We start from the raw sequence: 27907 nt of genomic DNA on the forward strand, positions 1-27907 counted from the left end.
TTACAGGAGCTCCGGGCAAGGCGAACTCGGGAGGCCCCGGGAACTACACATAGGGGGAGCGCGGAAGTAATAAAACTGTCGTTTATAGGTAGCCGTAAGGAGATGTGAAAATACGAAAATGCTGTCATATGAGTACGGGGTTTCGACCCTTACATCAGTCTCGATACATCGACCTCGGCGTCGCGGTTGCGACGATATCATTGCGCCGTTTTAAAGTCGGCTCCGAAAGGTCCGTAGCATGATAACCTTCGACGACCTGAGAGATCGCCTCTGCTCTTCGCGAAGTTTTCTTCGTGCCTTGTTTTCAAAACTTGGCACCCGATGCCCTGTATCTTCGGTGCATGCATCATGCAGTCATCGTTCTTTGGTGGTCCTGTCCTCCTACCTTTCCGGCGCTCGAGCCCGCCTCCTCTGCAGCTGCTTCTTGTCCCATCCCTGTCATTATGGATAAGCGACCAGCCTGTGTCATTAGGCTGTTACTAACGGCGAGACGATGCCACGTTGCAATCGAACTGAACATTGCTTTTAACAACATTGATTGATTGATTGATTGATTGATTGATTGATTGATTGATTGATTGATTGATTGACTGACTGACTGACTGGCCCCGACGTCTCGACCAGACGACGCGTTTCGAGGGCCGTCGCGTGACCTCTCCTCTCGCCCCGCGCAGGCGCCGTCCCGGCTGAACCCTGGAGCTTCCCCTGGAGCGGCGCATGCCGCTGGGCAGCAGCGGCGGCGGGGGCCAGCCGCCGTCGGGCGTCGGCGGCGTCGGCGGCGGCGACTGCTACGGGGCCCCGCCGACGAGCAGCGGCGGTGGTGGCGGCGGCGGTCCGGGGGCCCCGATGCAGAACGGCGCCTACTCGTGGGTCGGGCCGCCGGCGGCGCTCAGCCAGAAGAGCTGGCCGCCGGGCTACCAGGCGAGCCTGACCAACCTGTTCCTGAAGAAGAACCCGCTCCACTTCGGCACGGGCATCTCGCAGCTGGCCGCCGCGTCCTCCTACCTGGAGAAGATGTCCTCGCTGGGCGCCGCCGCCGAACACCACCACAAGTGCCCGCACCCGGACGCCAAGGACAAGCCGTACCCGTGCGACCTGTGCCACAAGTACCTGACCATCTGCAACACGCTGCGCGACCAGCAGCAGCCGCGGCCGTCGCACGGGGGCGGACCGGTAGGGCCGCCGGGAGTGGGGGGCGGGCCGCCTCCCCTCGGGGCCGCCTCGGCCCTGGGCGGCCCGGCCGAGCGCAAGGGCGGGGGACCGCTGCTGGGCTCTTCGGCCTCGGCGCAGCAGCCGCCGCCAGGACAGCAGCCGCAGCAGCAACAGCAGCAGCAGCAGCAGCAGCAGCAACAGGCGGCGCTGACGCCGGCGTCGCTGCTGGAGCGCACCAACGGCCACGGGCACCACCACCACCACGGGGGGGCGCACCACGGGGGCGCAGCGGGGGGCCACGGGGGTGCGCCCCGGCCGCGCCCACCGCCCACCAAGCAGTTCCTGTGCCCGGTGTGCCACAAGTACTTCACCCAGAAGGGCAACCTGAAGACGCACATGATGATCCACACGGGCGAGAAGCCCTACTCCTGCCAGGTGTGCGGCAAGAGCTTTACGCAGAAGGGTAACGTGGACACGCACATGAAGATCCATACGGGCGAGAAGGACTTTGGCTGCGAGGCGTGCGGGAAACGCTTTACCCAGAAAGGAAACCTGAAAACCCACGTGCGGAGCGTGCACACGAAGGAGAAGCCCTTCGCGTGCGGCGTCTGCGGCAAGTGCTTCTCGCAGAAGGGCAACATGCAGACGCACATGCGCACGCACAACAAGGAGGACCGTTTTCCGTGTACTCTCTGCGGCAAAACGTTCTCCCAGAAGGGGAACCTCAAGACGCACATGCAGCGTCACACGGGACAGCTGCCGCCCCGCCGCTACGGCTCGCGGGGCTCGCGCGCCACCCAGGCTGTCACCGGGGGTCTCCTTCACCGGCCTCACTTGGCCGCCGCCGCCGCAGCCTTTGCCTCACTCGCCTCCACGTCTGCCCAGCAGCAACAGGGCACGTCGTCGCCCAAGCCGCACCCTGGCGGAGACAAGTCGCCCGTGCGGGGCAGCGGTCCCCCGACACCGCTCAGCCCCGACCTGCGCCGCGGGCCTTCCGAAGACGCATCGCCCGGTCCTCCCAGTGGAGCCGGCGGGCCTGACCCGCCGCGGCCTTTCTACTCGGCGCCGCCGACGCCGGCGCCTCCGCCGCCGCACTCGCCACGCTGGCTGGTGCACCCGCGCCACTACGACGGCGGGTTCCAGGCGCCTCCTTACCCGTCGTCGTTGCACCACCCTCCGCTGGCATCGCGGCTTGCCCTTCTCGGCGCCGGCTCACCGCAGCACCAGCCGCACAGCGGCGCCGCGTCGCCTGACGACAAGGCGCCGCAGCACCTGGGCTCCACTGGGAATCCTAGCGGGGGCGACTCGTTCCACTCGCCGGCCAACCCGGACTTCTCGCAGCTGCTCGAGTGAGGAGCCGGGTCGTGACGAGGACACACAAGAAGCCTGCGCCGCGTTCGCCCTCTGCGCCCCCCCACCCCATTCACGCCCCGGAGGGCGTGCGCGGCCAGCCCTGCTCAACAACAATCGCCACACCTCCCCCAACTCCTGCCCGCACTCTTCTTCGGACCAGGGTTTCTCTCTTCCTTGGCCCTCGTGCTGCAGCCACTGCTTGGCACCCTGCCCACCACCACTACAACAACTGTACATACTGCTGCAGTGTGCCCTCCTCTCACTTCTTTGTACCTGTCCTTCTTTTATTCCTCTGTTTCTTTTCTCAGTGCTCAGTTGTTTGACTTGCCCTCGGGTTCTCCACTGCGTTCTTCTCTCTTATGTGCGTGTGGGCACAGCAGTCTGTCTGCTGCAACGTCTACAAGCTCACGCTATGTGCTCCTGTCCCGTTTTTCCTACCTAACCCGAGTCTCAACCGTCAACACGCTCACTATATGGTGCGAGGGTCTCAATTACTTTCAAGGATATCCTCTGGTGATAAACCACGAGGGGAGCATGCCCGGCCTGCCCCAATTTTTTATGGGTCTCATACTACAGGCAGAGAGCTTTTTTGCACAGGAGCTTAGGGGCAAAACACTTCTAGAACCACACAGCGGGGCAATCAATTTTTGGCTAGGGGTGTTGGATACCTGGCTTTCAATCACTGAATCATTCATTACTAGTGTTGATTTTGTAAAACACTTGCCAAATTAATTAGGCTCCGTTCTCTTTTTCGCCGTACAAGCGCCGACCTACCGTGACATTAAAAGGGGTGCTCCGTCTTGTCTCTCTGTCCAGCACAACCGAGTCGCGAGCCGCGAGGTGTTGTGTGTATGTGGGCAGAACAAACAAACAAAAAAAAAGGTGTCTGTGATCGTTTTCTCTTCTCTTCACTGTCACAACATTGTCCACCCTTCTACACTCATGTTGCCTATATTTTTCAAAAGGTGCCAGGGTACACTCAACCTTGTTAGCCTCCCCGTCTTTCATTTTACTATCATAACCCGTCATCTGTTGCAGTCAGAACTTGTGTGTGGCAAAACAGCACAACCTTTAGCAGTAAGCGGCTTCTAGGAAGGGCAAACATTCATACCTAGGCAGTCCCCCGTTTCTGATGCGTTCCCTCCAGGTTGTTACACATGAAGCCACTACTTGTTTTTAGTTTGTAGAACATGATAGTGGATGACCTGTAGGCGTGTTCCAGCGATGGACACATGTGGAAAGTTCTTAGGCGTTGAGTCACTTGGATACATATGCCGCAGAATGTGCTATGTGTGTTCTAAATACTAGAACATGCACATGGTGGAGCCATTGCTATGTTCTGAGCATACGGAGGGGAGAGAACTGTTAAAGCCTCATTTGCCAAGCAATTGAAGTAGCCGACTTCCTGGAGCTGGTCTATAGATGGTACAATATGCTCTTTACTGATCTACGCAGCCATCTCGGGATTATAACTGGTGCAGCATACATTGGCACTAAACGCAGTGCACAAACAGTGCGCAATCCAGTCTCTATAGAGTAGAATCACTTTATTCCTGCAACTATTCAAGCAGACACTGCAAAGGCTGTATATATGCAGAGGTTGTCCCATAGTTGGAAAATAAAATGGTTATTACCGTGTACCATAAAACTGTAACATTTTAGTATCTGGAAGTACGTTGCATCTTTGCGACACTGCTGAAGGTGCTGTTTGCCACACACAACTGGCTTGACCTCGATTTGTTGGCCTCGGTTCTCAAGCACGTATTCACTCTGTGCCACTGTCACGTCACGTCACTTTGCTGTCTGCTCTGGCGCTGTCGCAATAACTTCCGAGCTGCAGCGCTTTTTCCGTTCGTTATCTGCACCTGCTTCATCACCTTTATCACTTGATTCTTGCATGTAAGAATTACCTCTTACTGCATCACTATCCGTCAAGTCACTTTGGCCTTTTGTTAACTTTGCCCCCACTTTGCCACTTTGTTCACTTTGACCCTTGATTCTCAGAGTCTCACATGCTGTTTTCTCATTTTGGTTTTCTTCTTGGACACTCAAGATGCGCCACCTTGTTCCCCTTCTTCTTTTCCTCTTATTTTGTTTGTTTTGGTCTTTTTTAGCCCCCTGGAGTTTTTCTGGTCTCCAGATGCTCTCGATATGGTGCTCTCTCACATTTCTCGTTGTGTCCTGCATACGTACTTTTGGATCTCACAAGTCATGGCACAGACTTTTTTTCCCCCCGCCTTTATAGCTCAGCTCTCGCTTTCTTTGTTGCTGCCGTTTTACAGTGGTGGCGTTTTTTTCTGTTTCCTTGTCTTATGTACATACAGGTTTCGTTCATTACGGTTGTCACTTCGTGGCACCACTGCTGCTTCCCCTATATTTTTTTTTATTAGCTTATTTTTTTATCCATCATTCTCTTCAAATCTCACATGGCGTGATGAAAAAATTACTGCCGTGTTTTGACCATGTCTCCCGTCGTAGCTGAATTCAATGTCCCGTACATGTCACTGTCGGTGTGCTTATTGGGAAAAAAAAAAAAAGAGAAGTGGCGAAGATCAAAAGAAAAAAAAAATAGTATCGTAAGATATATACATATATATTATATATATTTACATATAGATTACATCTCATTGTTTTATGTGGCCCATTGTCAGTCTTCTCATCTATGTCACAGTGTGCTTCACTTCTTTTGTTTGCTTTTAAAATCCCTACCCTATTCTTTGTAGGAGACAATTCTTGGAGATTTAGTCATTCTAATAGTTGTTTATTCTTTAGTATATTTATGTCTCACATCTCTTGCATGGCTTATCTGTGCCATTGAAATTTGGCCCAATCTACATCCAGGTTATCGGTGTGGGGGCTAGTGAAGTAGCTGGAAGCTTCCATCTCCACTTTTTGTTTATCAGCCAAGCATTTTTTTTTTTCTGTTTTGGTAGAGTATCTAGCCTAGGCATGAAAACAGAACAAGTGAAATAGCATGTGAAAGTTTTAATGAACACAGTAAGTGCGAGTCTTAAAATACAGTTTTTTTTTTTAGAGAGGTCAAGATCATCTAGAGGCAGTTATTGGCTGTGAATGGTGCATTTCTTGATCTATGTTGTCGCGAACGTGTCCATCATTGCTCACCCCCTGTAGCATTGTCTCCTACAGGCTCCTTTGTATTCTGTCTTCTCAATTACTTTTCCATTTGACACTCATCTTGAGTTTCCTTGGCCTTGTGTACGCATTTACTTTCACAGTTTCATTCTATTTTCCTGATTAGGTTTCGATTTGCTTCTCTTCATGCCTGCTTACTGACCGTCATCACGCGAAAACTCGTTCCAAGTAATCACAGCTGTCCGTGCAATATGGGAAATGCGTAATTCTGTCATCATGTGCTATCTTCCCCCGTACTGATCCAGCGGCACTTCTTTGGACTGAGAGTGGTCCCGAATGCCGAGGACTTAAGTTGAATGACCTGCACGGTTCAAGCTCGTCATAGAAAATGAAATTGGCTTGCAAGAGTACTGAGATTTGTTGGAGATCGACCACTGTTTAGTGGGGAGGAAGCATTAATGAAACCAGGCAGGAGGTAAAAAGTTTGCACCCGGAACCAGCACTGTTGCTGCATTAAACCAACACTAAATGGTGAAACACGAAATCGGGGGAGATCGGAGGCAAGATTTTTCATCTTAAATTTGGCGCCCGAACGGTAATGCCAACAATGTCAGTGCAGCGTCGTGCATTTCAAGTTATTTTCACGCGTACGGCCAGGTTACGTGCTGGAAGAACTTGCCAAAAGATTCCAGGTTGAATCATTGCTTACTTTCGTATGAAGTGTAATCCTCTTTGTGTACAAGCATTTAATTAGCCAGGAGTAGATGCCTGTGGAATCCACGAGGGTGTAAGGAGTTTATGCGAGGATTTCAAAGGTGGTGTCGCCATCCGTGTTTATTTACGGCGCTTACTAAGGCTTCGCTTGCTGTGAGACCTTACTATCTAGTATTCCAGAAATGTAGCATTGAAGCTAGCTAAACTTAAATATCTTTCTTAAAATAGCTAGCTTTAACAATATCTAAGTATTGGTGCAAGGAAAGCCAGCGTGGCATGTTGAAGCAAACAACAAAAACAATGTATTCCACTTTTATTCGCTTTCACATCATTCAGTAGCACCCAGCATTCTTTGAAGTATTTTTACAAGCTTTTGGGGTAAAAGTTAAAGAAATACAAATTTAATATTAGAAAGTTCTGTCCTTTTGCTTCTGTGTTTTAAAAGTGAGCCTTGGTGCCGGCATTGGCTGTCTCAGCAGTGCTGCTGTATTCGCACATGAAGAACTTTTCATTTGAGAAGCTTCTTAAGAGCTCAGCTTGCAATGCTACTTGCACTTACCGAAAAAGAAATGTGCTTCAGAATTGGGCTCTGTCGGAGAGGTTTCTACTTGTATTGTATCCAATAATTGGCGAATATCCAGCCACAAGAAAGTTTAGTATGGCCAGTTGTCTAGGCGATAGCACAAATATGAACTTGCTAGCTATATTGATACTCGCATCTGTAGGGTATTGAATAGGGGTGAGATCTTATTGTTTTTTCATTGTTAAAGTATGTCAAGCCAAATTTCTGGAAAGGCCTACGGGGGCATGTGCATTAATTACTCTCCTTCATCGAAGACACTTCTTTTTACGTAACGAAGGATACCCCAAGAATGTATTAACTTGTGTATCAGAAAATTCTAAAGATTTATGAAATATGCTAGCTTGTTGGCAAAATTTACTATCTTTAGAACTAAGGCAAACATTGCTCATTTAGGTTTGCATTTACTGCAATATGTGCCTAGTTGGCATGGCACCACAATGCTCCCAAATACTACTGCTGCATTTATAGAACTGTAATTGTTTTGTTGAAAGGCGCAAACTGCCTCAGTCATACAAGGCTGGAGTCAGTTTAACGTGGACTGAGTGGGAACATTGATTAATCTCTGTTATAGACATTTCTATATGACTGAAATTTACCCCTCTAAACTCCTAAGTTCTTTCATTAAAAAGTTTACAGAGTATGCTGTGTTCCCTTCTAGCAAATTATTGTGCATCATGTCTGAATTCGATAAATGTATTATACGTGCAGTTCCTTTTATATTGTCTCAAGATATTAAGAAGTCTGTTTAAGAGACTGTAAGGTTCGGCATGTAAGGTTCACATCTAAGGTTCGAGCCTAAATATCTGAGAATATGAGAATGAAAGGAATCAAAAGCATCAAGGAATATGTTCAAGTGCCGAGACTCAAATGCCCGATGCAAACTGACTCGATGATTCGTCTCCGGCAAGCAAAGCCAAAGAAGCCTGTGACCTGGACAAGTACAACTCGTCCTTGGCGATATTGGTACAAAATGCTAGGATGTCTACAGCTCAGGCTTGGTTGTTAAAGAGTTAAATAATTTACCAGCTCTAAATGTCATTTTAAAATAGGAAAGCTTTGAAAAAGGCCATGAGTTTAGTTAGTTGAAACTTATCATATGATGCATTTACTTGACATTAGACTGTATCTGTGTTGGCATAAACTGTACAGGGTTGCCTTTCTTTAGTATGCCCAGTTCGTGCCTGGCGGCACCGCATCAGGTGCTCCATCTCCCCAGACACAATTTATGCAGCAGAAAGTGTAACAGCGCTGTGTGCCGAAAACTGCCCGTAGCAATTTATCCAGGAGTTAGTTCCTCCGAACGAAACTGGTGAGGCATTCAAATGCGTAAAGGGCCATAGTTTCAGCACCGTATGCCGCGTATATGTTATTCATGGCAGGTCTGCCAAAAAGCATGGAACAGCAGTTGACTTTGACTTGCATGGACTTTTCTCGGAGAGCATTACGGCACATTTGTGAACACCTGTCACGTCACTTGTGATTTGTGTAGTGTGTCCTCCTGTGATGTCGCACGGTGCGGAAGGGAGGAGGCGACGTCTTTTGATGATAATGATGAAATGGTTTAGTTGTGCTTCTCCGCCGGGCGCGCGGTGGCTTAGCACAGCAAAGCTGTCATCTTTTCAAAACCTCCCTTCCTTCCTTCCGACGTTACCGGTGTATCGTACATATTCCCCCCTCCCCCCCCCCCTTCGCGCGTTTTTTTCCACGATTCCTAATTGTGGGCCAAGGTTACGTGAGAGAAGCAGTACAAAGTTGAGGGAACAGTGTTGGCACTGTTCTGAAAGTTGTTTTTTGCTTTCTGTAATCCCTCCTTCATGTCCGCACTACGGAAGCACGTTTGCACGTGGAACTCTCCAGCTGGGCCGTGATGGAGAAAATTTTTTAGAATGCAAAAAATGCTCACAGAACACCGTGAGCTGAGGATGCAAAGTGTAGAAAGCACGCACGAGCTTATACTGATGTGAGTCCTCTCGGTTAATTTCAAGCGAAGTCGTCTATTGCGCTGCCTGTCGGATGATCCAGTTGCGCCTCGCAGCTGCCCATAGCTGCGTCAGCTCCCGGAGAGTGGAACGTGCACGTTGCTTGCCTAGTGCATGCATGAAAGCAACTTTCAAGGTATAGGTGGACTTTATTTTTTCTCGAAATGCGTGTTTTAGTTGTAAAGAGACGAACTTTCAATGGGTCTGCGCATTCTGTGTTCGGCTGGTGTCTCGCAGAGCCCTCCTCTTCACTTGTCATCAATATGTGGGTCCTCCCCGACAGGCGGCGCCCAACATTTCAAACACTTACCACCAGCGACTTCGATTGAACATGACGTGCGAATGTTTTCTATGCTTGCTGCTTGGGCTCTGCATGCCCACCAATTACCCAGCGCCAATTTTGTGGCGACACGCACGATCGCAGGCTCATTGAAAATTCTCTCCTCAGTGTCTCGTGCCGTTTGTCCTTACTGCATTCTTGTTCTCTGATGTCATTCAGCCCTTTCTGTTTTCCTTTTTGAAAATTTTGCCGTGGTGCATTTTTTATAATCCTTGTTTTCATTTTGATCGCTCGTTGGTGTACGTGTAGTGTTGGAAACGCTGCACTTGTTGCAGCACATTTTTTCCAGTTTTCTTTTCTTGTGTGACCCAGTGAAGCAGCGAAAGGTGATGTTGCGATTATTTTGCTTGTGGGGTCATTCCGGTGTTTGTGCAGCATTTGTCAAGAGGGATACTATAATGAATAAACTTTGCCCGTCATGGGCTAGGCGCGTTTGTTGGATGGGCGGGCCATACGTCAGTGGTTTTACCAGGCATGCTTTGCTGCCGAGGTGTCACGAGGGAGATAGTAGGTAGGTGGCGGCACGACACTGTCGCCGACATTATTTACTGTTTTAGTAATAAACCAGCATATTGTTTTACACGTTCTCCCTCCCTTTCTCCCTTTTCCAATGTCAAGAACCTGTGAGGAAAAGGAGAGGCACAAGATTAAACAAAAAAAATGAGCTAACATGTCCGCATTGCAGGATAGGGCTCGCGAGTCAGTGAAATGCAATACCCGCCCATGTGTGTGCCGGGCGGTCCTTGATCATGTGCATGCATTCAAGCAGTGGTGTGTGCGTATGTGAGCACTTGCCAGCGAAGAGGGCAACACACACGGCAACGTTTTTGTCAGACGCGGTTCCTGCGGGCGGCAACGCTGCTCCGTACGACGGAAGATATCGCCTTGCAGACGACGTTGACAAAAGCAACAAGAGTGGACAGTGGTGTTGAGTGCTGCAATAGTGGCATGTGGGACTTGTTGGCCACCATTTGGGGGTCATCACGAGCTGGAACTCTCGTGCCGGTGACGTGCTGCCCTCCTTCCCCACGGGAGTAGGAGGGCACTGGATTCTTTGTATACGTACGTGGGACACGGCGATCCGGCAACTGTGCAAAACGGATATGGGGCGGGGGAAAAACGGAGGTGGAAGGAGAAGACGAAAAAGAAGAAGAGGGGGCTACAAGATTATGTGTGTGAACTGCGAGTTCGCGCTACGACGAAGCATTGTGTCAAGAGTGTTTGTTCACTGTCTTTCATATATATACATGTGGTTTCTTTTTTCCCCTAAGTACAGCTGTCTTTCTTTTTTTTATGTTGACATGGTTGTTGGGTGGATGTCCTAGTAAGACTAGGCTTCCTCCTTTGGTTTCCCTTCCCACTCTCGCTTTTTTTCTTTCAAGTTCTTCTCACCGTGACTGTCTTCTCTTTTATGAAGGTGTGTCGTCCGTCAAGAAATGTGTGTGTAGGGGACTGCTGCGTTAGCAGCGCATGTTGCCCGTCTGTCCGGCCCGGTGGTCTTCTCAAAGAAGGAAAACGAAACAAAAAATGAAAAAGTGTACTGTCAGTAGTAGTTCTCGTAGAAGTTGTCATCGTTGTGGTCTGCAGAGTAATAATGTGCACAGTCGCCACCGAGTTTGGATTTCAGTTCATTCTTCGCCTTGTGGTTTTTCTCGAGGAAGCTTTGCATGTTGAGGATGAGAAAAGAATCCCTGTAATTCAGCACAGAATCTGTCTAAAACAGATTATGTGCTACTAATGTTCCAGATAATGAAATGCAGTCCTTGTTGCTAGTGGTAATAGGTGCATTGCATTTTTTCTTTTTTTTAAGCGACACCATTACCTTTGGAAATGAATAGATACTCAAGTCGTTTGGCTCTCCAGGGGCATTTGATAGAATTATGGCTGAACTTTTATTTGGCAGTATACTTTATCATACATGAGCTCTTAAATTGGTCATCGAAATTGTCTCAGTTTGTCGTCCACCTTTTTGATCCTGTCTCTCCCTTACTGCATGGTGCAGACTTTTTGTGTATCTTTAATTTCGATGTTTTCTTTTGGCACATGCTTTCTCATTTTTGTTTTTCATCTTATGATATGCAGTAATATTAGACACATTTCTTTAACCTAAGTTCGAAGTGTTAAAAAAAGATAAGAGCAAAGCAACAAGAGTTGGCCCTCTGTTTCTTCTTGGTTCGGCAGTTCCTATCGAGCCAGATTCTGTGATAGCCGCAGCAGCCCTGCAGAGCTTTTTATTTTTTTTTCTCGCATTTCAGTCAGTGATGTACAAGATAGTATTTCCTAAAAGCAGTGAGGTGTCGTGCCTAGCTGGTCGCCAGTGATTGTGTTCTGTAGAACGAATGGGGGCTGCTCGCGATTCATTCCAGCAAAACTGCTGCTTCCTTCCTAACTCCCCCTCTTTTCTTTGGAGAGGAACCCCCCCCCCCTTTTTTTTTCGTACACTGCTCAGTCAATTATTGCAAGTGGTCATAAACAGTTTCTTTTTTTTTTTCCCCGGCATCTTTTGATGAAACTATGCAGGGTATAAAGTGGTAGAAAGGTGCGTCTCGAAGGAGGAGAGACTGCAATCTAGTCTTGCGACGATGCGTTGATTCTCCGACCGATCCTCGCGGATCGCCCTCTTCTTAGTCTCCTGTATGTTCTTTTTTTGCTTTATTTTTTTATCTTTTTTACCACCACCCTTTCTTTTGTTTTTCCCCTTTGGGCAGTCACTAGCCCATTTTTGATCTCTTACGTTTTCGTATTTACTTGTGGTGGCCGACTGGACGAGTCTGCAGACAACGTGAACACTGATGCATTTTTGTCTTGTCTGAGCCTGTTGTGCTGAGAGTGGATAGAATGTGTGACAAGCGTGCTAAAAACAAATGTTTACTGTGCATCCGTAGTAGCTCGTTGCCTTGGACAACAATTTCTCATTTGCTTTATTCTTTTCTTTCTATTTTAGTGGTAACTCGCACTGCATAGGCATGGTAAAGCTTTTTTTTTTTTGTAGAAAACACCAGCTCGCTCAGAAGCCGGCGTGACTTCGACCAATGTGCCAAGAAAGAAGTAAATCAGCGAGTTGAAACTGATAAGGTCGGTCTCGCCTAGAGCTTCTTAACTCCTTAAATATTGTATTGAAACTATGCTTTATCTAAAGACACTCTTCCTTTTTCTCTCAGCAGGTTTAGTGTTTGAAAATGCCACAGAAAAGTGGCTGTAGTCCTGCCAATTCCTTCACCTGCTGCTGGTTAGATAGGGAGCTTTAGAAATGGCAGACGCAGCGGCTGCAAAGTTGGCATGCAATGTCAGCCCAACGTATGAGAGGCCCCCAAGCCAAGCTTGGGAGTCTAAAACATGCACAGTGTTGCCGACACCATTTTTCAGCTCTGCTGAAGTCCTTTAGCAAGCTGCCTATGTACTTTTTCTTTGGACTGAAGTGCTGAACAGATGGAGACATGAGCACATGAAAACACCCACCATGTGTGTCTTCATTTTGCCGTGCAATGTGGTGTGCGTGTTTACATTCTTGTTTTTCCCTATGTCTCATGCAGCCCTCCCCAAGGAATGCTCAACCAGCTTAACGAAGTCGCACCTTGCCTGCGTCTGCCATTTCAGAAACTCTCTTATTATTCTTTACCCGAATTTAGTCCCAAGTTTACTCTCTCACTCTTCTTTTTCCCTTAGAGTTTCTGAAACGCTCGTCTTGCTTGTGGAATGAATCCCACCGGATAAAAAAAAGAGAATATGGTTGTTTGTAAAGATGCTTGTATTTTTACTAGAGTGCCCTTAGGCATGTCGGTTAGAGGCATAGGTAACATATTGCAACCTTTGTCATGCGCCAAGTGTACGTTGGTGTAGCAGACAATAGGCTGCAAGAAGGATGCATGAAAAATAAGACACTTTGAATGTAACGAGTGGAAAGTGTGCGCATGTCGCTGCACACGGCTCTTCATCGAGCAATGCAGCATCTGCCGCCTATGGCCCAACGGTGTGTGTATGTGTGTGTGTCTGTATGTGTGGGAAATATGCAATGCTACTGTCAGAAACAAAAACAAAACAGGCAGGTGTTTTCGGATGGCCCGCCACCAAGCAAGAAGAAGACTGTGATGAAAAAAAAAAAAACCAACCAATTGAAGCGGGAAAACGAAGTTCACACTAAAGGGGGAATGAACGTTTTCCGCTTTTTGGTTTTTTGCAAATTAAAATGAAAAAAAGAGGCGTTCTCTCTCTTTTTTTTCTCCCGTGGTCGCTCCTTCTCAAAAGAGGGCGATGGGGTTTTTATGTGATGCGTGCAAGCGGCCTAGCCGTGCCCCAGTTCTTCTACTTGCTTGCTACTTGTGTACCGTGTGAATCCCGTCTCTCTAGGCTCTGTGTAATGTGGTTGCCTCTCTTCTCAACTTATTGAGCGCGGCTTTCTCTCTGACATTGCATTCTATCTTTCTCTGCCAACTTGCATATCTTTTTTGAGAACGCTCCATGTTTATTTTGTTGTTGTGATGGCTGAGTTTGTTGTGCGTGACCATGTGCGACAAGAGAAGCAGTTTTTTCAAAGTAACGGTGCGTGCAAAAGAAACCTGTGACCCCGGTGCGTTGGTACTTGTCGATGTGTGATCGAATCTCGTTATGTCTCGACCCTCTTCCCCCCCTTTTATTTTTGCGTGCTTTCTTTACACAGCAGTGGAGGAGCATATTTAGAAGAAAAAAAAGAATGCGAGAGTGTGTTAAAGCGAGAACAGGAATTTCATTTTGCTGCCCTTCTGCCTGGAATCGTGTTCCCATTGCACCTCTCTGGTCTACCAGTGCCTCCTTTTGTTTTTGCCTGCATTATGCCACCTGTTTTACCCCCTGCAGTGTCATGGCCTGGGAACTCGATGGGATGAGGAATGATTTTTCACTCACAGTCGTCAATAGTTAGGGTACCTGCACGTCTATGGTACACAGTCATCACCTGATCCTTAAAACCCTAAATGAGGCTCAGCCTTGTCAGGCCAGAACTGTCTTTCTATAAATATGCTATTCACCATGGCGAATTGCTGCCTCTGCTACTGCGTGGAAGTACGTTACGCCATTTAAAAAAAATTATTGGCAATTTCTTTGTCTCGTGTTTCTTTTTTCTTCCACAGTGAAAATTTTAGCTTACACACCACTTGCAACTGACAGCAGCTAGGGCAATCACATCATGTAGACGCCACAACAGCAGTAGTTCGAGTAGCTAGCTACCTTTCCCTTGCAATGGAAAATGTTGATGCAGATTGTCATGTTGCAACATCTGCAGGCACCTATCTGTACCAAATGATTTATCTGGCTGACATAATAGCCCTATGTATCCAAAGCTTGCAGTTCCAAGCACGTGTCGAAGCTCACCATTTTGCAGCCCCAGCTGTTCTTTCTTTCTTTCTTTTTTTTTTTGAGCATTTACATTGCTGCTGCTGCTACCTCATTAGCAGCTGTGAAACCCATAACAAATGCTTGTTTACACAGAGATGTAGGTTTTTAGACTGTTGTGACGTTATGAGTGGGGCTGCGCGAAGGTTTTGACAGATATCACGTGGTCGCTGCTCACCCCCGGTTTCCCAGACCACGACACTGGTGGAGGTTGGGGGGATAGCCCTGCTTGCTTTGCTGGGCATGCGCCCGTCTTCTAGACAGTTGCACGCGCACATTCGGTTGCCGCAAGGTCCGCCGGTGGTGGGCTCAAATGTGTGAAGTTGCCGCCAGTTGTCAAGGGCATCGACGTCGTGCGTGCTCTGTTTGAAGTTGCTGCCCAGTGTGGTATTGGTGATATGACATGCTTTGGTTTGGCTGCCGCGCTCCCGCAAACCGCCGAAGAGCTGGCTGCTCGCCCGCCCCAGTCCCTGCCATGTTCATGATCGAGGCGGGATGGTGGTGGGGCGAGCTGCCTGTGCCGCTGCCCTCCATCTCTACACTTTTGTCGTTTGTGTGCTTTGATGTTGCCGCTCGATAACTTTTTGCCCTCCCCACGCGACTCTTTGGCTGTTCTCATAGTCTCCCCATCCCTCTTCCTTCCACGCGGAAAAAAAAAAACTCATTTCGAATAAACTTTTTTTTAGTTGAAGTCTGGAACAGGCTTGTCTGTGTTTGCTTATTCGTTTGTCTAGGTTCACAGACACTGCGCGTAGGAAGTTGGGTAGCTAGATGTTGGACAGGGGCGGCCTTAGGGAGAGGCAAGGGGCAGCCGCCCATGCTTCCTCCAAAGCTTTAAATTATGTTACGATTACTGTGTTATACGAAAGTCACATGCATTTTATCCACTTTTGTAGGTAAGTAGGTGCAAAATCATAAAATATATTGTTGTAGTGTCTGAGGTCAATGGAGCAAGGCAACTTAGAGTGTTCTGTGTTGCAGCTGGACTTGTTTGTTTGCATATCTTTAACCCTTTACCTGCCAAGTTCTATATATATATATAAAAAAAAACGTTTTTGAAAATGCCATAAGTGCTTGTTTGAATCGGTGCATTAAAATAATGCCCGTCACGCACTCGGAACATTTGTTTGCAGAACATCCATGCAACTTTAATTCTAGAGAAAGTTGGCTTCACTACACTGCTTGACGTTGCCATTTTCAGCGCCAATAAAGTGAACGAAAAGTTGACGACCCAATATCACAGAGTGCCATCCCACAGTCATGACAGCGCGTATGCGTTCCTTTCTGTTAGGGCGCAGCTCTAAGCGAACGAACACAGCGAAGGAGGAAGGTGAAAGCGTGAAAAAAAACTTGCTGTGGCTTAGCTAAGGTTAAGCCCAGGATGCGAAGCATACTAGCTTTTATTTTAGTTGTTGAACCACTGTTTAGCCTGGTGAACTGCTGTCGCTTGGCTATATTTGGTTCGGCTAGACGAAGAAACAACTCATGCAGGCGAGCGCACGAGCTGAGACCCGGCTGCGCGACCCGGCTATGTAGCTACGCGGCCGCAAGCGAGCGCACGAGTTGAGCCTCCGCTTTTGCAGCTGTTATGACGTCATATGGTAGCTACGCGGCCGCGCGCGGCGCAGCAAGAAAGAGCTGGTTGTGCGGCTAGTATGCTTCGCATAAAAAAGCGCAGTGTGGCGACGATGGCTACGATATGGCGCCAGAGTAGCGCCCGTAGAGCTGTCAGGCGGCGGCTATGAATCGCGTACACTCGTCACCCACGCGTTTTCTTTCGCGATCTCCAGTTTAGTGAGGCACTCGATCGTGTCGCGCTTTGCTCCGTTTGCAACGTGCCGCGCGAGACAGATTGTCCGCGTCAGCCAATGTATCGCGGAATGAAAGCACGCATAGATCTGCTTCGCTCAAATTTCGCATTAGGGATTATTGCAATCGCCGGACAATTTTTTATACTGTCGCTCTCGATTCCATGTTTAGTCTTCAGAAAAATTCTCACTGATTGCCCTTCACGTGCGGCAGTTTCTTTGCGGAATGCTCCCGTTTCGAAGGAAGTTCCCAGCCCTCGCCGAAACGTCAGTAAAATCTTGGTATTTTTCCTACCTCCTCCTGTTCTTTGTCTTGACCTGCTTCACTGCTCGATCCTGTGATTCAACGCTTCGCTTTTGTGTGTGTGTGTGTGTGTGTGTAAGTGTAAGTAAAGAAATGCTCTGAAGAGTGACTTTTAAGCCCTGACATAGAATAAAGAACCAACTGCCCTGAGTAGTGGCATACTTTTTCCGTGAGCAGTCGCGTGGTCAGGGTGTATACATACCGGGCACGTGACCCGCCAAGTACCCGACGGACCCCTCCCCACCCGTGCTCCCGACTTTCTCACCAAACTCCGTCCCTGGTCAAAGGGTGCACCACCTCCCTTTCGAAATAAGTATTCTGGCTACGCAATGGCTAGGAGGTCCTGTTTCACAACGCGCAACCTGAATCTCTGACTGGTAATAATACATAGCTGAAATTCTCGTAACTGCCAGCTCGCCAAGTTCGTGCAGCTAAGTCAGAAGTTCCCGAAAAAGGCAGGGTCAGCGCGCATCTAACAGTAAAGTAATCACACTTGTTTCTTTGCGCTCATCGGCTGACTACTCAACAGCTTTGCTTTTTACGCCTCACCAATACCAAAAGGTATGGTACCAAAGGTGAAGTTTTGAACTTGGCGCCAGTTTAACTGTTCGTTTAAATTCGCAAGTGTGTAGTACAAAAAAAAAACACGGTACCTAATAACCAATGTTTAAAAATAAAAAAATAGTATTTAAGTATTTTAAAGCACTTTTGTGGCGATTTCTTTCTTGCGCCACGATTCACTACAGACTCTTGTAAGTGTCCACATCTCAATCGCCAGTGCATCACCCTGTTTCGCTTTGTTGTCGTTTTTTGTTTTCTGCTTAAGTGGATCATCCGTGCTTATTTGTCCGTCCGGAGTAGTTCACGGAAGTTAGTTTTGCTAAATTAGTGACTTCAGGTCTCAGCATATGGTTTTGTAGAAGAAGCGGCCGCCCAACTATGTAAGTAGCTTCTTAATATCTGTGTTCCGCTCCCGAGTGCCGCTCCTCAACAACAAACACCGTTAGTTCGCAGTACAGGGTGTAGTAGGAAAGTAACTGTGAACCTTGCTTCCGGACACGTTTTTTGGGGCCATCGTTGACTTCTGATTAAGATTGCTCTGATCAGGTTCAGTGACATCACCAATGCACGGATGCTTGAATAAATCTTCGGTCGTGTAAACATCTGCTCGACAGCGTGCTCGAAATGTTAAACATGCCGACTTCCTTTTGCCCAAGTTGGTCAAGCAGTTCGAGTGTTGTTTGCTACACAACTATGTCGCTAGTTGACTCAATCCGACGCCGCCCGGCAGGACGGCAGTTCGTGACACCTGGGCTGGACATCCGATCTGATCGGGGAGGCGTCACGGCGCCGCTTCAAGCAGCTGTGTCGGCCTGTCGACAGTTTTCGATGTCAAAAGCAAAATAAGAAGCGCGGCGCTGTCGATACTCCTCGCGCAAACGCGCGGTGGCATGTGTTGAACCTGACTAACGTGTGTTTAGAGGAAGCGGTAAATAATGACGTCAGTCTGGTTTTTCATTGTTTACCACTTGCAGCACCTTATGGCAATCTCGCGCTCGATATCGTTTGTTCTGCACGGGCGGACGGTACACTTTCCCTCATAACGTTCTGCTCTAGTTATTCCACGGCGAAAATCTGCTTCGCCGTTGCATCGGTTATGCGAAACCTGCCCGCCACGCGAAAGGAATTGCCATTTTGCACAATGATTGCTCGGAAGAACGGATAACGGTCATCGCGGTTGATAAAACGCCAGAGAGGCGCGACGAATAGCGAAACGTAAGCAATCACCAGGCACGTCGTATTCGAGGTGTACTTGCGGAGTCATAGAACTCCTACCTAGAGTTTTACGTTATCCTTTTGAAATACGAAATACGGTACTACGATATTAGAGCATTCAACAGGTGACTGTCGTTAGGTGATATTTCTGTTCACTACACAGGGCGTACATATATGCTGTTGTAGTTATTTTGAGTGTCTTTTTTGTCTGTGTTTATTTAATTTATTGATTTTTGTATGCAGCTGCATTTAGCGAAAGTAGCAGGGCAACTCTCACAAATTAAGAGGTGTACGGGAAGTGTCAGGCCCATGACACTTATAATAGTTGCAGCTATTATAAGCACATGCCTGGACTGCCTCTCCAGTCTGAATAGCATACACACATTTATTTTCTTAAATAGCCACCTAGACCTCCCGATTCTTTTTTTTTTTAATTTATAAATGTCAGCCTGGTCAACCAGCACATGCAAGTTCATGCCCCCCCCCCCCCCCCTCTTCTTTCTTAAGGTCCTGCTCCTTTTGGTGACCAGATGCATGCTTGTCTGACATGCACATGAAATAGCTTCAGGTTGTTTAAAATATGGAAGAAACTTCTCAGAATTATTGTCATGCTGCTTTTTGTAAGGTAGGAAATAGAAGCACAGCATATTTGTGCAGATAGTCTACGAAGCATTTAGTGTAATAAGTTATTGTTGTAGAAAGCTGCTGGTACTTTCTTGTTCAGCTTGTACTGTACAATAATTGTTTTTCTTATTCGTTCTGTGGCTTGCATGCAACTAGTGTCAAGGGCTGGGCTTGCTGCATACCCTAAGCAACACTGTTTCTTTTTTTTTCTTCTTGAATTCAGTAAATAATTACCTCATTCTTATGAATGTGCTGCACAAAACAGATGGATGCTGATAGTCATTTAGCATACAAGAGGCAGCATCAAACTGTAACGACTGGATACATAATGTAACTGCTCAATGGACATAAAACAGACACAGAACACTGAAGCTACCAAGGCTAGGAACACATTATCGAGAATCAGCTACACAGTGTAGTGATAGGGTTGGTGACAAAACAGTGTACTTACAGCTTGCACCAATAGGTCAAGGTTTGTCACAGTTTAGGTCAGAGCACCAGGCTGCTAGCGTTTGATTGGTCTGCTCACTTACATTCTTATCTGCAGTGCAGCTCTGTTCACTTGTTGCTGTACTTCTAAATGTTTTCTTGGGCTACTGTGTCATCGCCATTGCTGCATCGCATGCAGTTGCCACTATGCATTATAGTTTGCATGCTGTTTTAGCATGTGCATAGTTTATTAGCTTCTAAAAGATGTGCATCAAACTTGTGTCTTGATATCAGGCTAATTGCATCATGACTGATCAAATCTGATAATGGGACAGTGCCTTCATTATATTGTTTTTTTATATCAATTGCTGTTGGCGGGCCAACAGAAGCTGCTTGAGGTGGTGCCATGACGCCACTCTGATCAGATCATGTGTTTGACTCAAGTGTTATGCACTGCTGTCCTGCAGTATGGCATCAAACTGAGTCAATTAGTGATGCTGCACTGATAATACACTTGACCGTTATGTAAACTATTCTGTTTACTTTCTGTTATTTCTGCCCATTCTTTAACTGTGCCCGCAGTTACGTTTTGTTGTCTGCTATTTATGCGTATCTTCACTTCGACTTGCGCGATTTCAGCTTTGTGAGAACATGTTAACCGCGCATCTTTTTCTATGGTCTGAAAGCTTGCATGACGCAACTTGGCCCTCAGAGATTAGCTTTATCAGTTTTCAGAAGTGTTGGCTGTAGTGCCTACCACTGCGGTGGTCAAGGTTAGCAAAATCCTGGGAGCTCAGAGCTGGCAAATTATTGTTACAGGCAGCGTGATCATTAACTTGCTATGCAGTGCTTCATTAGTACAGCTATTGACATATTCTATGTGGCAGGAAAAGAATTTAAAAAGGTACACACATGTGTACACTGTTCTTTTGGGTGTGAGAGGCAAAAAGAAATGAACAAAATAGACAATAAAGTTAACTCACAGCTACTGCTCATCCTGATTGCCATACAAGAGAGCAACGAAAGCATGCGCGTCAGGGTTATCAGTGAGGCTGACATCACAATTGCCACGTGAAGGCTAGAGGATAGCAAACACTGCAACAATGGCATGTAGTGTGCTCGTCACCTCTTGGCCACGTTGCCATTTCTATACAAACTAAATTTTCTTGGCATATCTTTTGACCTTGTGGCATTAGCTAGCACATCTATGTTGTATTTTCATTCCCACTGCCTTCCAAAAGTGGTTTCCTATGTCGGAGAAAACCTTATAGGAAAGAGCTCTCCAGATAAGTATGCACTGCTGATAAAGAAAACATACAGGGAAGCATGTATGAAGGTTTCCTATTGGACTTGGCAAAAATAAAGGCGTTGTGATTTGCAATATGGTGGTTCTTCTCTAAACTGTTTCTTATTTTGCATGGTAATGGTTTGAGGAAAACGCTATGAAATTACCTTTATGCAGATAACTTTTTTAGGTGAAATACCAAATGCAAATAGTGGATGCAGTGTTGAAGTGCTAAGGGCAACGTATAAAGAAAATAGGTTTCGATGCCTGCATTAGCTAAGATACCATATGGTTTGCAACATAATGAGTGGCATATGTGAAGGCAATGGGAATTCAATATGATATTCATATTGCATATTGATATTGCATATTGATATTGCACATATCAAGACTTCATCACACAACAGTACTGAGGCCTAAGCTGGTTCAGCAGTGGATAAAAGTAGCATGGAGAGAGAGGCAATTAACACGTAACACTTTTTCTTACTCTCCTTCCTTCCCTCTGTCTCACACACACATGCAAAGACCACCTGTCTGTGAATCGGGATAAGGATCATTTCGGAGAGAAAAGAGCAACCATAGGCTCCAAAACATGACAAAAGTTGAACTAAATGCTAACAGTGTGAATATACTGACAGCCTGCAAGAAAAAAAATAAGCTGAAGCACCTGCAAAATTAAAAACTAGGAAACTGGGTAGCCAGGATTCAGGAAGGATGGTAGGTTCTGGAGGGTACTTCAGGGAATTCTCTGCAACTGCAGTATATACCAGTTCATTAAGTCGAACGAACAAGTGTATGTGACAGTTGTATGATCAGCAATGCCTTGTGTAGCCAAGACAGTTCTCTTAAAGAAGCACCAAAAAGAAAGAACCAGCTGGCTATAAAGGGGAGGCTGAAGTCTGTGTGTGAAACTGATTTCAGAATGATTGCTCCTGCCAAATTGCCACGGTTGTGTACATCGCTGCCAAGGTAAAAGGGGGATGTTTGAAACAGTTTGGCCATGTGGTGATATTAAAGATATCTTGAAGCTGGGTTGTTGAGGAGAGAGTTCTGTGGTTAAGTAGAATGAGCTTACACAAAAAAAGTGAGAAAATGTTCTGTTGCTTGATTGTGTTGAGATGTCACTGTTAACGTTGGTACTGGCAGCTAGAAATAAATACAGCTCAGTCTTGGGAGACCATGTTAAAGGAATCATTCAGTCTTCTCGAATGTATTCGGATTTCAGCAATGCTGTTTTTATCAATGTCAAAAAGAATGAGTATATTTTAGGGCTGCGATGAAGCTCCAAAGCTTTTATTGCACACTTTCTCGGATAAGCAAGCAACACCATGTCGCTAGGCTAACACGCCCAACATCACAGGTGGCTCGTTTCACTATTCACATTTGCGGACAATTGCCAATGAAAACTACAATCACGTAGAAAGCCTATCTGCTGAAAGGAGATAAAAATATTTCGGTGACGAAGAAAGAAAACACCACAAGGGCTTATTGTAGGGACATTTCTGGCACCTTGCTTTATAATAAGTGCTTTCTGTACAGTCAAATTTTTGTTGTAAGTATTTGTAGTGTGAATTGGATTACAGTCGTCATGTAGCACCATAAGAAACGGACAAGGACAAGAAAAGGTGACACAAGCCTTTCTTGTCTGCAACCGTTCTTTCCACTGCTCGCCAACTCACCCGAATACCAACCATGGTGCACTAAGGAAATATGAGACAAACACCACTGAGAGAGTCAAGAAATTAAGGCATGCTGCTTGCTGTAAATGTTTTTCAAGAACATGTAGAGTGTTTTCAATACTTGTATTTCAGCCGACGCTTTTACACAGAACCCCTTTTGGCACTCTTTGTTTATGTAAATTACTTTGCACCTTAGATGATGTTCATGCTGCTTTAATATTGCCGAACTATTCCAAGGAAGGGTTTGAACGACTTCGGTGACGCTTTCTAGTTCAAGCCTCTGTGCCTTTTGGGAGCTGTCTCGGCATTTATTGGAGGGGAAGGGGGTGGCATGATTTATCAGCATACAAAATTGCAAGCATGAAGTTGTGTGACACCAGCAGGAACTGTACTGGCTTCTTGTAGATGGCACAACACCCCAGGGGCAGCAGGTGTACAGGGCTGAGCTGATTGGTGGTGACACTTCATGGCCAGCAGTGGGCCCTTGGGCGAGGAGGAGGGAACCCGATGGGGTGGCTGGGGAGGAGAGGAGGATGAGGATGCAGGCAGCGACATCACCATGGACAGCACAGCCACGAGCCTGGTGGGCTGCCGGCCGCGCAATGGCTCACTCAGCTCCGAGGCCCCCTCCGAGGCTGTCCCTGACAAGTACGGCTTCCTGGGTGGATCGCAGTACACTCAGCCCAATCTGTGAGTGCTTTCTTCTCTCTCTATCTGTGTGCTTGTGCGTCCCTATGCAACTAGGCTCTTGGCGCCCTCCTTGCCTTTTTAAAAGAAAACTGATTTGGCATCTTGTTTGTAGCACATTTTTTGTTTGTTTGCGAGTGACACGAGACCTCAGACATCTTCTATTTCCTCTTCTTGTTTGTTTAGTTGTCTTTCTTTCCTTTTTTGTGTGAGCTACACAGGGTTGCCTCCTAACCGGTTTTACCCTTGCATGGCTGTTTATTATTATTATTTTTTTCATGGTGCTGGGTGCTGGTTTGACCCTCTAACCGACATGCTGTTCACCGATTTTCCCTAAATTGGTGCATGCATTGCAACGCTCTGTCTGGTGTTCATACGTAGCAAGCAACTAAATTGTCTCAATGAAGTGTATTCCCTCCTAATTTCTTAAACTGTTCGCTGTCATAAAACTTTCATGTTATCAGAAATTGCGACACACACATGCACGCACACACACACACACACACTAAATTGTCTCAATGAAGTGTATTCCCTCCTAATTTCTTAAACTGTTCGCTGTCATGAAACTGTCATGTTATCAGAAATTGCGACACACACATGCACGCACACACACACACACATCTTTCATTGAAGTTCCAATCATGCAATGTTTGTGCACAATGTATCACCACTTCATTTTGTACTACAAAAGTGTTGATTTGTCTCTAGCTTTGCCATTTTCGTCAAATGCATCATTACGTTTTCTTTGCTTGTTTTGTGTCGCACTTTTCATTGCGTTTTAATTTTCACCGCTTTGCTTCCGTTTCCCATGACCTTTCTTGAGGCCTGTAAGGTATTACAAAATAAAATTAATTTCATTTCACTTATTATCACCTTATCATTTATCATCACTACCTTGATTCACCAAGCAGCGTAAGCTCTGCACTGGTATGGTGTTCTGCACGTACATTAGGTTGTGATTTACAACCCTAAACATCAATGCTTAAAGCCTGTACGCAGGCAGAATCTACCAGAAGCATTCAACACACTTGCAGTAATTCGCAGGCTTCTGTCATAGAGACGTGCAAGATTGACTCTTATAAACTGCTATTTGAGAACAATGTAACAGGGAAACTAGCATTGACAGAACCTTCATGTGTTCGAATGAAACTAAAAATGACCCTTGTTGTTCATTTTAGGGTCAGTTTAGAAATCAATAAATAATGGCTGAAGTGCCATGTACCATGTTCATTTGTGGTTTTGTTGCGCATAATACAGTGATAAAAGGCTGGGAAAATGAAGAGATAACAATTTACAAATTTACGTTTTGCATGTACAACAGTATTTTTACTGAGTCATTTTGCTGGACCATGGTTTCTGTGGGAAGGGAAGTTGGCTTGCTTCGAGTTTCTCCTGTGCCCCTCGCATGATGTTGTGCATATTTTGTGCAGGTCACGTCGTGTACCCGTTGAAGTCCAGTGGAAGCGCGAGCTGAAGTGGAGGGACATGCTGGAGAATTGGGAACGTTACATGACCAAGCATTTTAAGAAGGTGAGGCACTTGCCACTTGCTCATGTTCATATGCTTGTGAGCTACCATGGTGACACTGGCTGTTCATTCAACCAGTGTAATTAGGTGCTACTGAAAGTAAAGGTTCTTTAAACACCACTAAAATGCTCATTGATGAGTTTCTGAAAATGAGATGATGTTAGGTAACTTGTCCATAATGCAAATGGTACTGCTGTAAGATTGGGTTTAATGTGTGTGTGTGTGTGTGTGTGTATGCATGCATGCATGCGTGTGTGCGTGTCCTCTCTTCAATGGGTACATCTTTTAGAATACACGGACATTTTTGAGAACAGCCATTCATGTAAAAGTGTACATGAACCCTGATTCATGGTACTAGTGAAACTGTGTTAAATGAAGACAGGCAAGTCCAGATCATGTTTTTGATGCATGGGCTCTACATTCGTAGTGATGATACACTAACTTTTTATAATTTGCCTCCTTCTTTAGCTGAAGACTGTACCAAACCAATAGTACAGAACACTCGGCCAGTTACTATGGGTCGGTTTCTGCTGTGAGGCGCACAAAGCTAGACACAGTTAACACAAATGCTGATGCTTGTGTTCACTGTCTAACTTTCCATCTTGTGGTTCTTCTGTGGCACCATTACACCATACCTACAAAGTGGCCCAAAGTCATTTGAAGTTGTGTTTCTGCTTACCGGTGTGCACAATCCAACTTGTTTACTTCCGAGTGGTCGATCACCTGGTCACATGCATTGTCTGCTACCAGCAAAGCGTGTGTGGAGGAGAGGCTATCGTATTGTGCAGCTGCCACTATTGCCTTTTCAGTAGTACAGCGCTGCCAAAGATACTACAGTGAAATTTTGTTAAACCATAGTTGGCCAGAGCTCGGAAAAAGTACACACTAAATGGTAGTACTGCTTAACCGAAATAGCATGAGATCGCCCACTGACCTGTCAAAAACGGAACTCAGAGAGAGTGCGATGAAAGGGGAAAAAGACATTAAGTATTTATTCACTTCGCATGACAAAAGTGTTATTTTCGTTTGATGCCGTGGCGGCTTAGCAGCGATGACAGCGGCCTCAAACTTACTGAAGCCGCGAGCCAGCTTTTCAGTCAGCTTTTCAGCCCACCCCCTCATCTCGGCAAACACTTGCATGGCAGATTCCCCGTTGGCGTTGCATGTTCTCCGTGCACATGAGTGGTAGCGCTGCAGGAATCTCTGGGCGCTTTTTTCATTGCGGGGTGCTGTTCTCGTTGCAAGGATTGCATTCATGAGGCTAACTTAACGCGCAACTTCTACTACTGTCGGACCTGAATCGCCCGCGCTGTCGCTTACCATGTCGTCCTCATCATTGTCACTAGTCGACACTTTGGCAAATACAGAGGCAACGATGGCGAAAAGTCGAACCTCGTAGCCGACATCTTTTCGCGGTCATTTGCACGACGCCACAACGCTCTCTGGCACAGCGCCGAAATGATGTTGATGTTGATGTGGCTTCACACACAAACGCACAGGGCCCTTGGAGGCCGGGCAGCCCGATGGAGACAACACACCGCCGTGTCTGCGCAACAAAAAGTGGAAACACTACGTGTTAACCAATACATATGCAATAAGCTGATACGATTTATGCAGATACAAAACATTATGTTCAGTGGCCGGTATGTCGGGGATTTGACTTTACTATTTTAAAATCGAAACTACTGTTTAAGCGGGTACGGTTTAACAAGGTTTTACTGTAATCAGTTTTCTTTTTCTTTGCCTGCAGTTGTGGTTTAACATTCAGTTGTGGTTCCCATGTTTTTTTGCACTGGGGTGCACAAAGTCGTGATTTTGATATGGCCGTGTGCATCTTCTCGCGGCGACTGCTCAAGCATTTATTCTTCTGGATCACTTCTGACGCATTTCTTCTTATTATAAAGCTTTTCTTTGGGACAGCAAACTGATACCCATAAATTTTGCTAGACATTTTTCTCAATCTCTTAGTGTATAGCATATCTGTGTGTACGCTGTTGTGTGAGTACAGCGTTTTTCAGACAAAATATCGCTCACAATAAATTTTTGTTGTATCACGAGGTTTCGATCATTTCCTACCACTGGGAACAGCAATAAAAGAAAATGATGACCACAGGGACACAGTTCTTGCAGAAAAAATTCAACCCTCAAAGGGTCAATGCACAAGATTTCCTGTTAACGTAGATAATACCCAAGTCTGTGAATACTAAAGTCCATAAACACCTTTGCTTGGTTGCCTTTGTGCTTTTCTATTGAAGTACTAAAGAAGTCTGCTCGTGTTTACATGTATGACCATGATTTTCAGGTGAGAGACAGATGTCGAAAGGGCATCCCATCATCAATGCGCTCCGTTGCCTGGCAGAACCTGTGCGGGGGCCGGTTCCTGATGGAGAGCTATCCTGGGAAGTTTACGGTGAATAGTTTGGAAATGACTAATCGCTGCAAAGTGTAATTTGTCCATGTAATTTGTCCAGGCAGGAAGAATGTGTTACTGTGCGCTTCTCCTTTGAGCTGTTTCAGCAGGGTAGCCATCGACTCTGCTGCAGATTTGTTTATTGGCCACTAACGTCTTTCATATCCTGAGGCCTTGTTTGTTTCTGTCCATGTAATTTACCCATTTAGAAATGATTATATAAAATACATATACATAGTGCTTTAGGAGCTTAGCCATATGGAATCATGTAAAGGCACATTAATAGCTTGGTGTACCAATATGCAAATGCTACATTGCAACATTATGATGGGAAAAGTTTGACACTCTATGCTACACTGAATTCGTGTGGTCATTACGGCTACTTGTTTGTTAGCGAATGTCAGCTGCAAATGTTAACATAGAACATGTTATACCTTGCACTGACCTTACACGTCCTGCATTTGTAATGTGCTGTGTGCTTGGCCAGCAGCCTTTGCAATAGGGTCGCTGTCACCACTAGTGACCACTGTCAGTCACCGGTTTGAATGAACCTTAAGTGGGGCTGTGCGCTTTACCCTTCCGCTAATATGCTAGATAGACAGGTTTGTGCATTTGTCGCCGCAATAATTCGGAGGAGGCATACATAGCATCCGTCCAAGCTTTCACCCATATGCTTCAACCAACACTCCAGTTGGTTGAGCAACGTCCAGCACTCCAGGTGCAGTTGGGCAATGTTCAGGCACAGAGAAAGTGTGGATCTGCATGCCGTGCAGCGTAGAAAGCTTGGTGCTGCACAC

At 46.4% G+C, this 27907-nt stretch overlaps 2 protein-coding genes across 2 annotated transcripts in view; both read left to right on the forward strand.

The window, feature by feature from the left end:
• The window catches only part of LOC126516865 (uncharacterized), a 65266-nt gene extending 49986 nt beyond the window's left edge, over positions 1-15280 (forward strand). The window contains exon 3 of the mRNA XM_050166955.3: positions 675-15280. Within this exon, the coding sequence (XP_050022912.1) occupies positions 718-2505 (1788 nt within the window). The 5' untranslated portion in view covers positions 675-717 and the 3' untranslated portion in view covers positions 2506-15280. The remainder of the gene's footprint in view (positions 1-674) is intronic.
• A 1797-nt stretch (positions 15281-17077) lies between these two features.
• The window catches only part of LOC126516938 (TBC1 domain family member 10B-like), a 34687-nt gene continuing 23857 nt past the window's right edge, over positions 17078-27907 (forward strand). Inside the window, exons 1-4 of the mRNA XM_050167021.3 lie at positions 17078-17634; positions 22892-23176; positions 24604-24703; positions 27003-27110. Coding sequence (XP_050022978.1) covers positions 22953-23176; positions 24604-24703; positions 27003-27110 — 432 coding nt within the window. The 5' untranslated portion in view covers positions 17078-17634; positions 22892-22952. The remainder of the gene's footprint in view (positions 17635-22891; positions 23177-24603; positions 24704-27002; positions 27111-27907) is intronic.

Source organism: Dermacentor andersoni, chromosome 3 (genome assembly GCF_023375885.2).
Source record: "Dermacentor andersoni chromosome 3, qqDerAnde1_hic_scaffold, whole genome shotgun sequence".
Classification (NCBI taxonomy): domain Eukaryota; kingdom Metazoa; phylum Arthropoda; class Arachnida; order Ixodida; family Ixodidae; genus Dermacentor; species Dermacentor andersoni.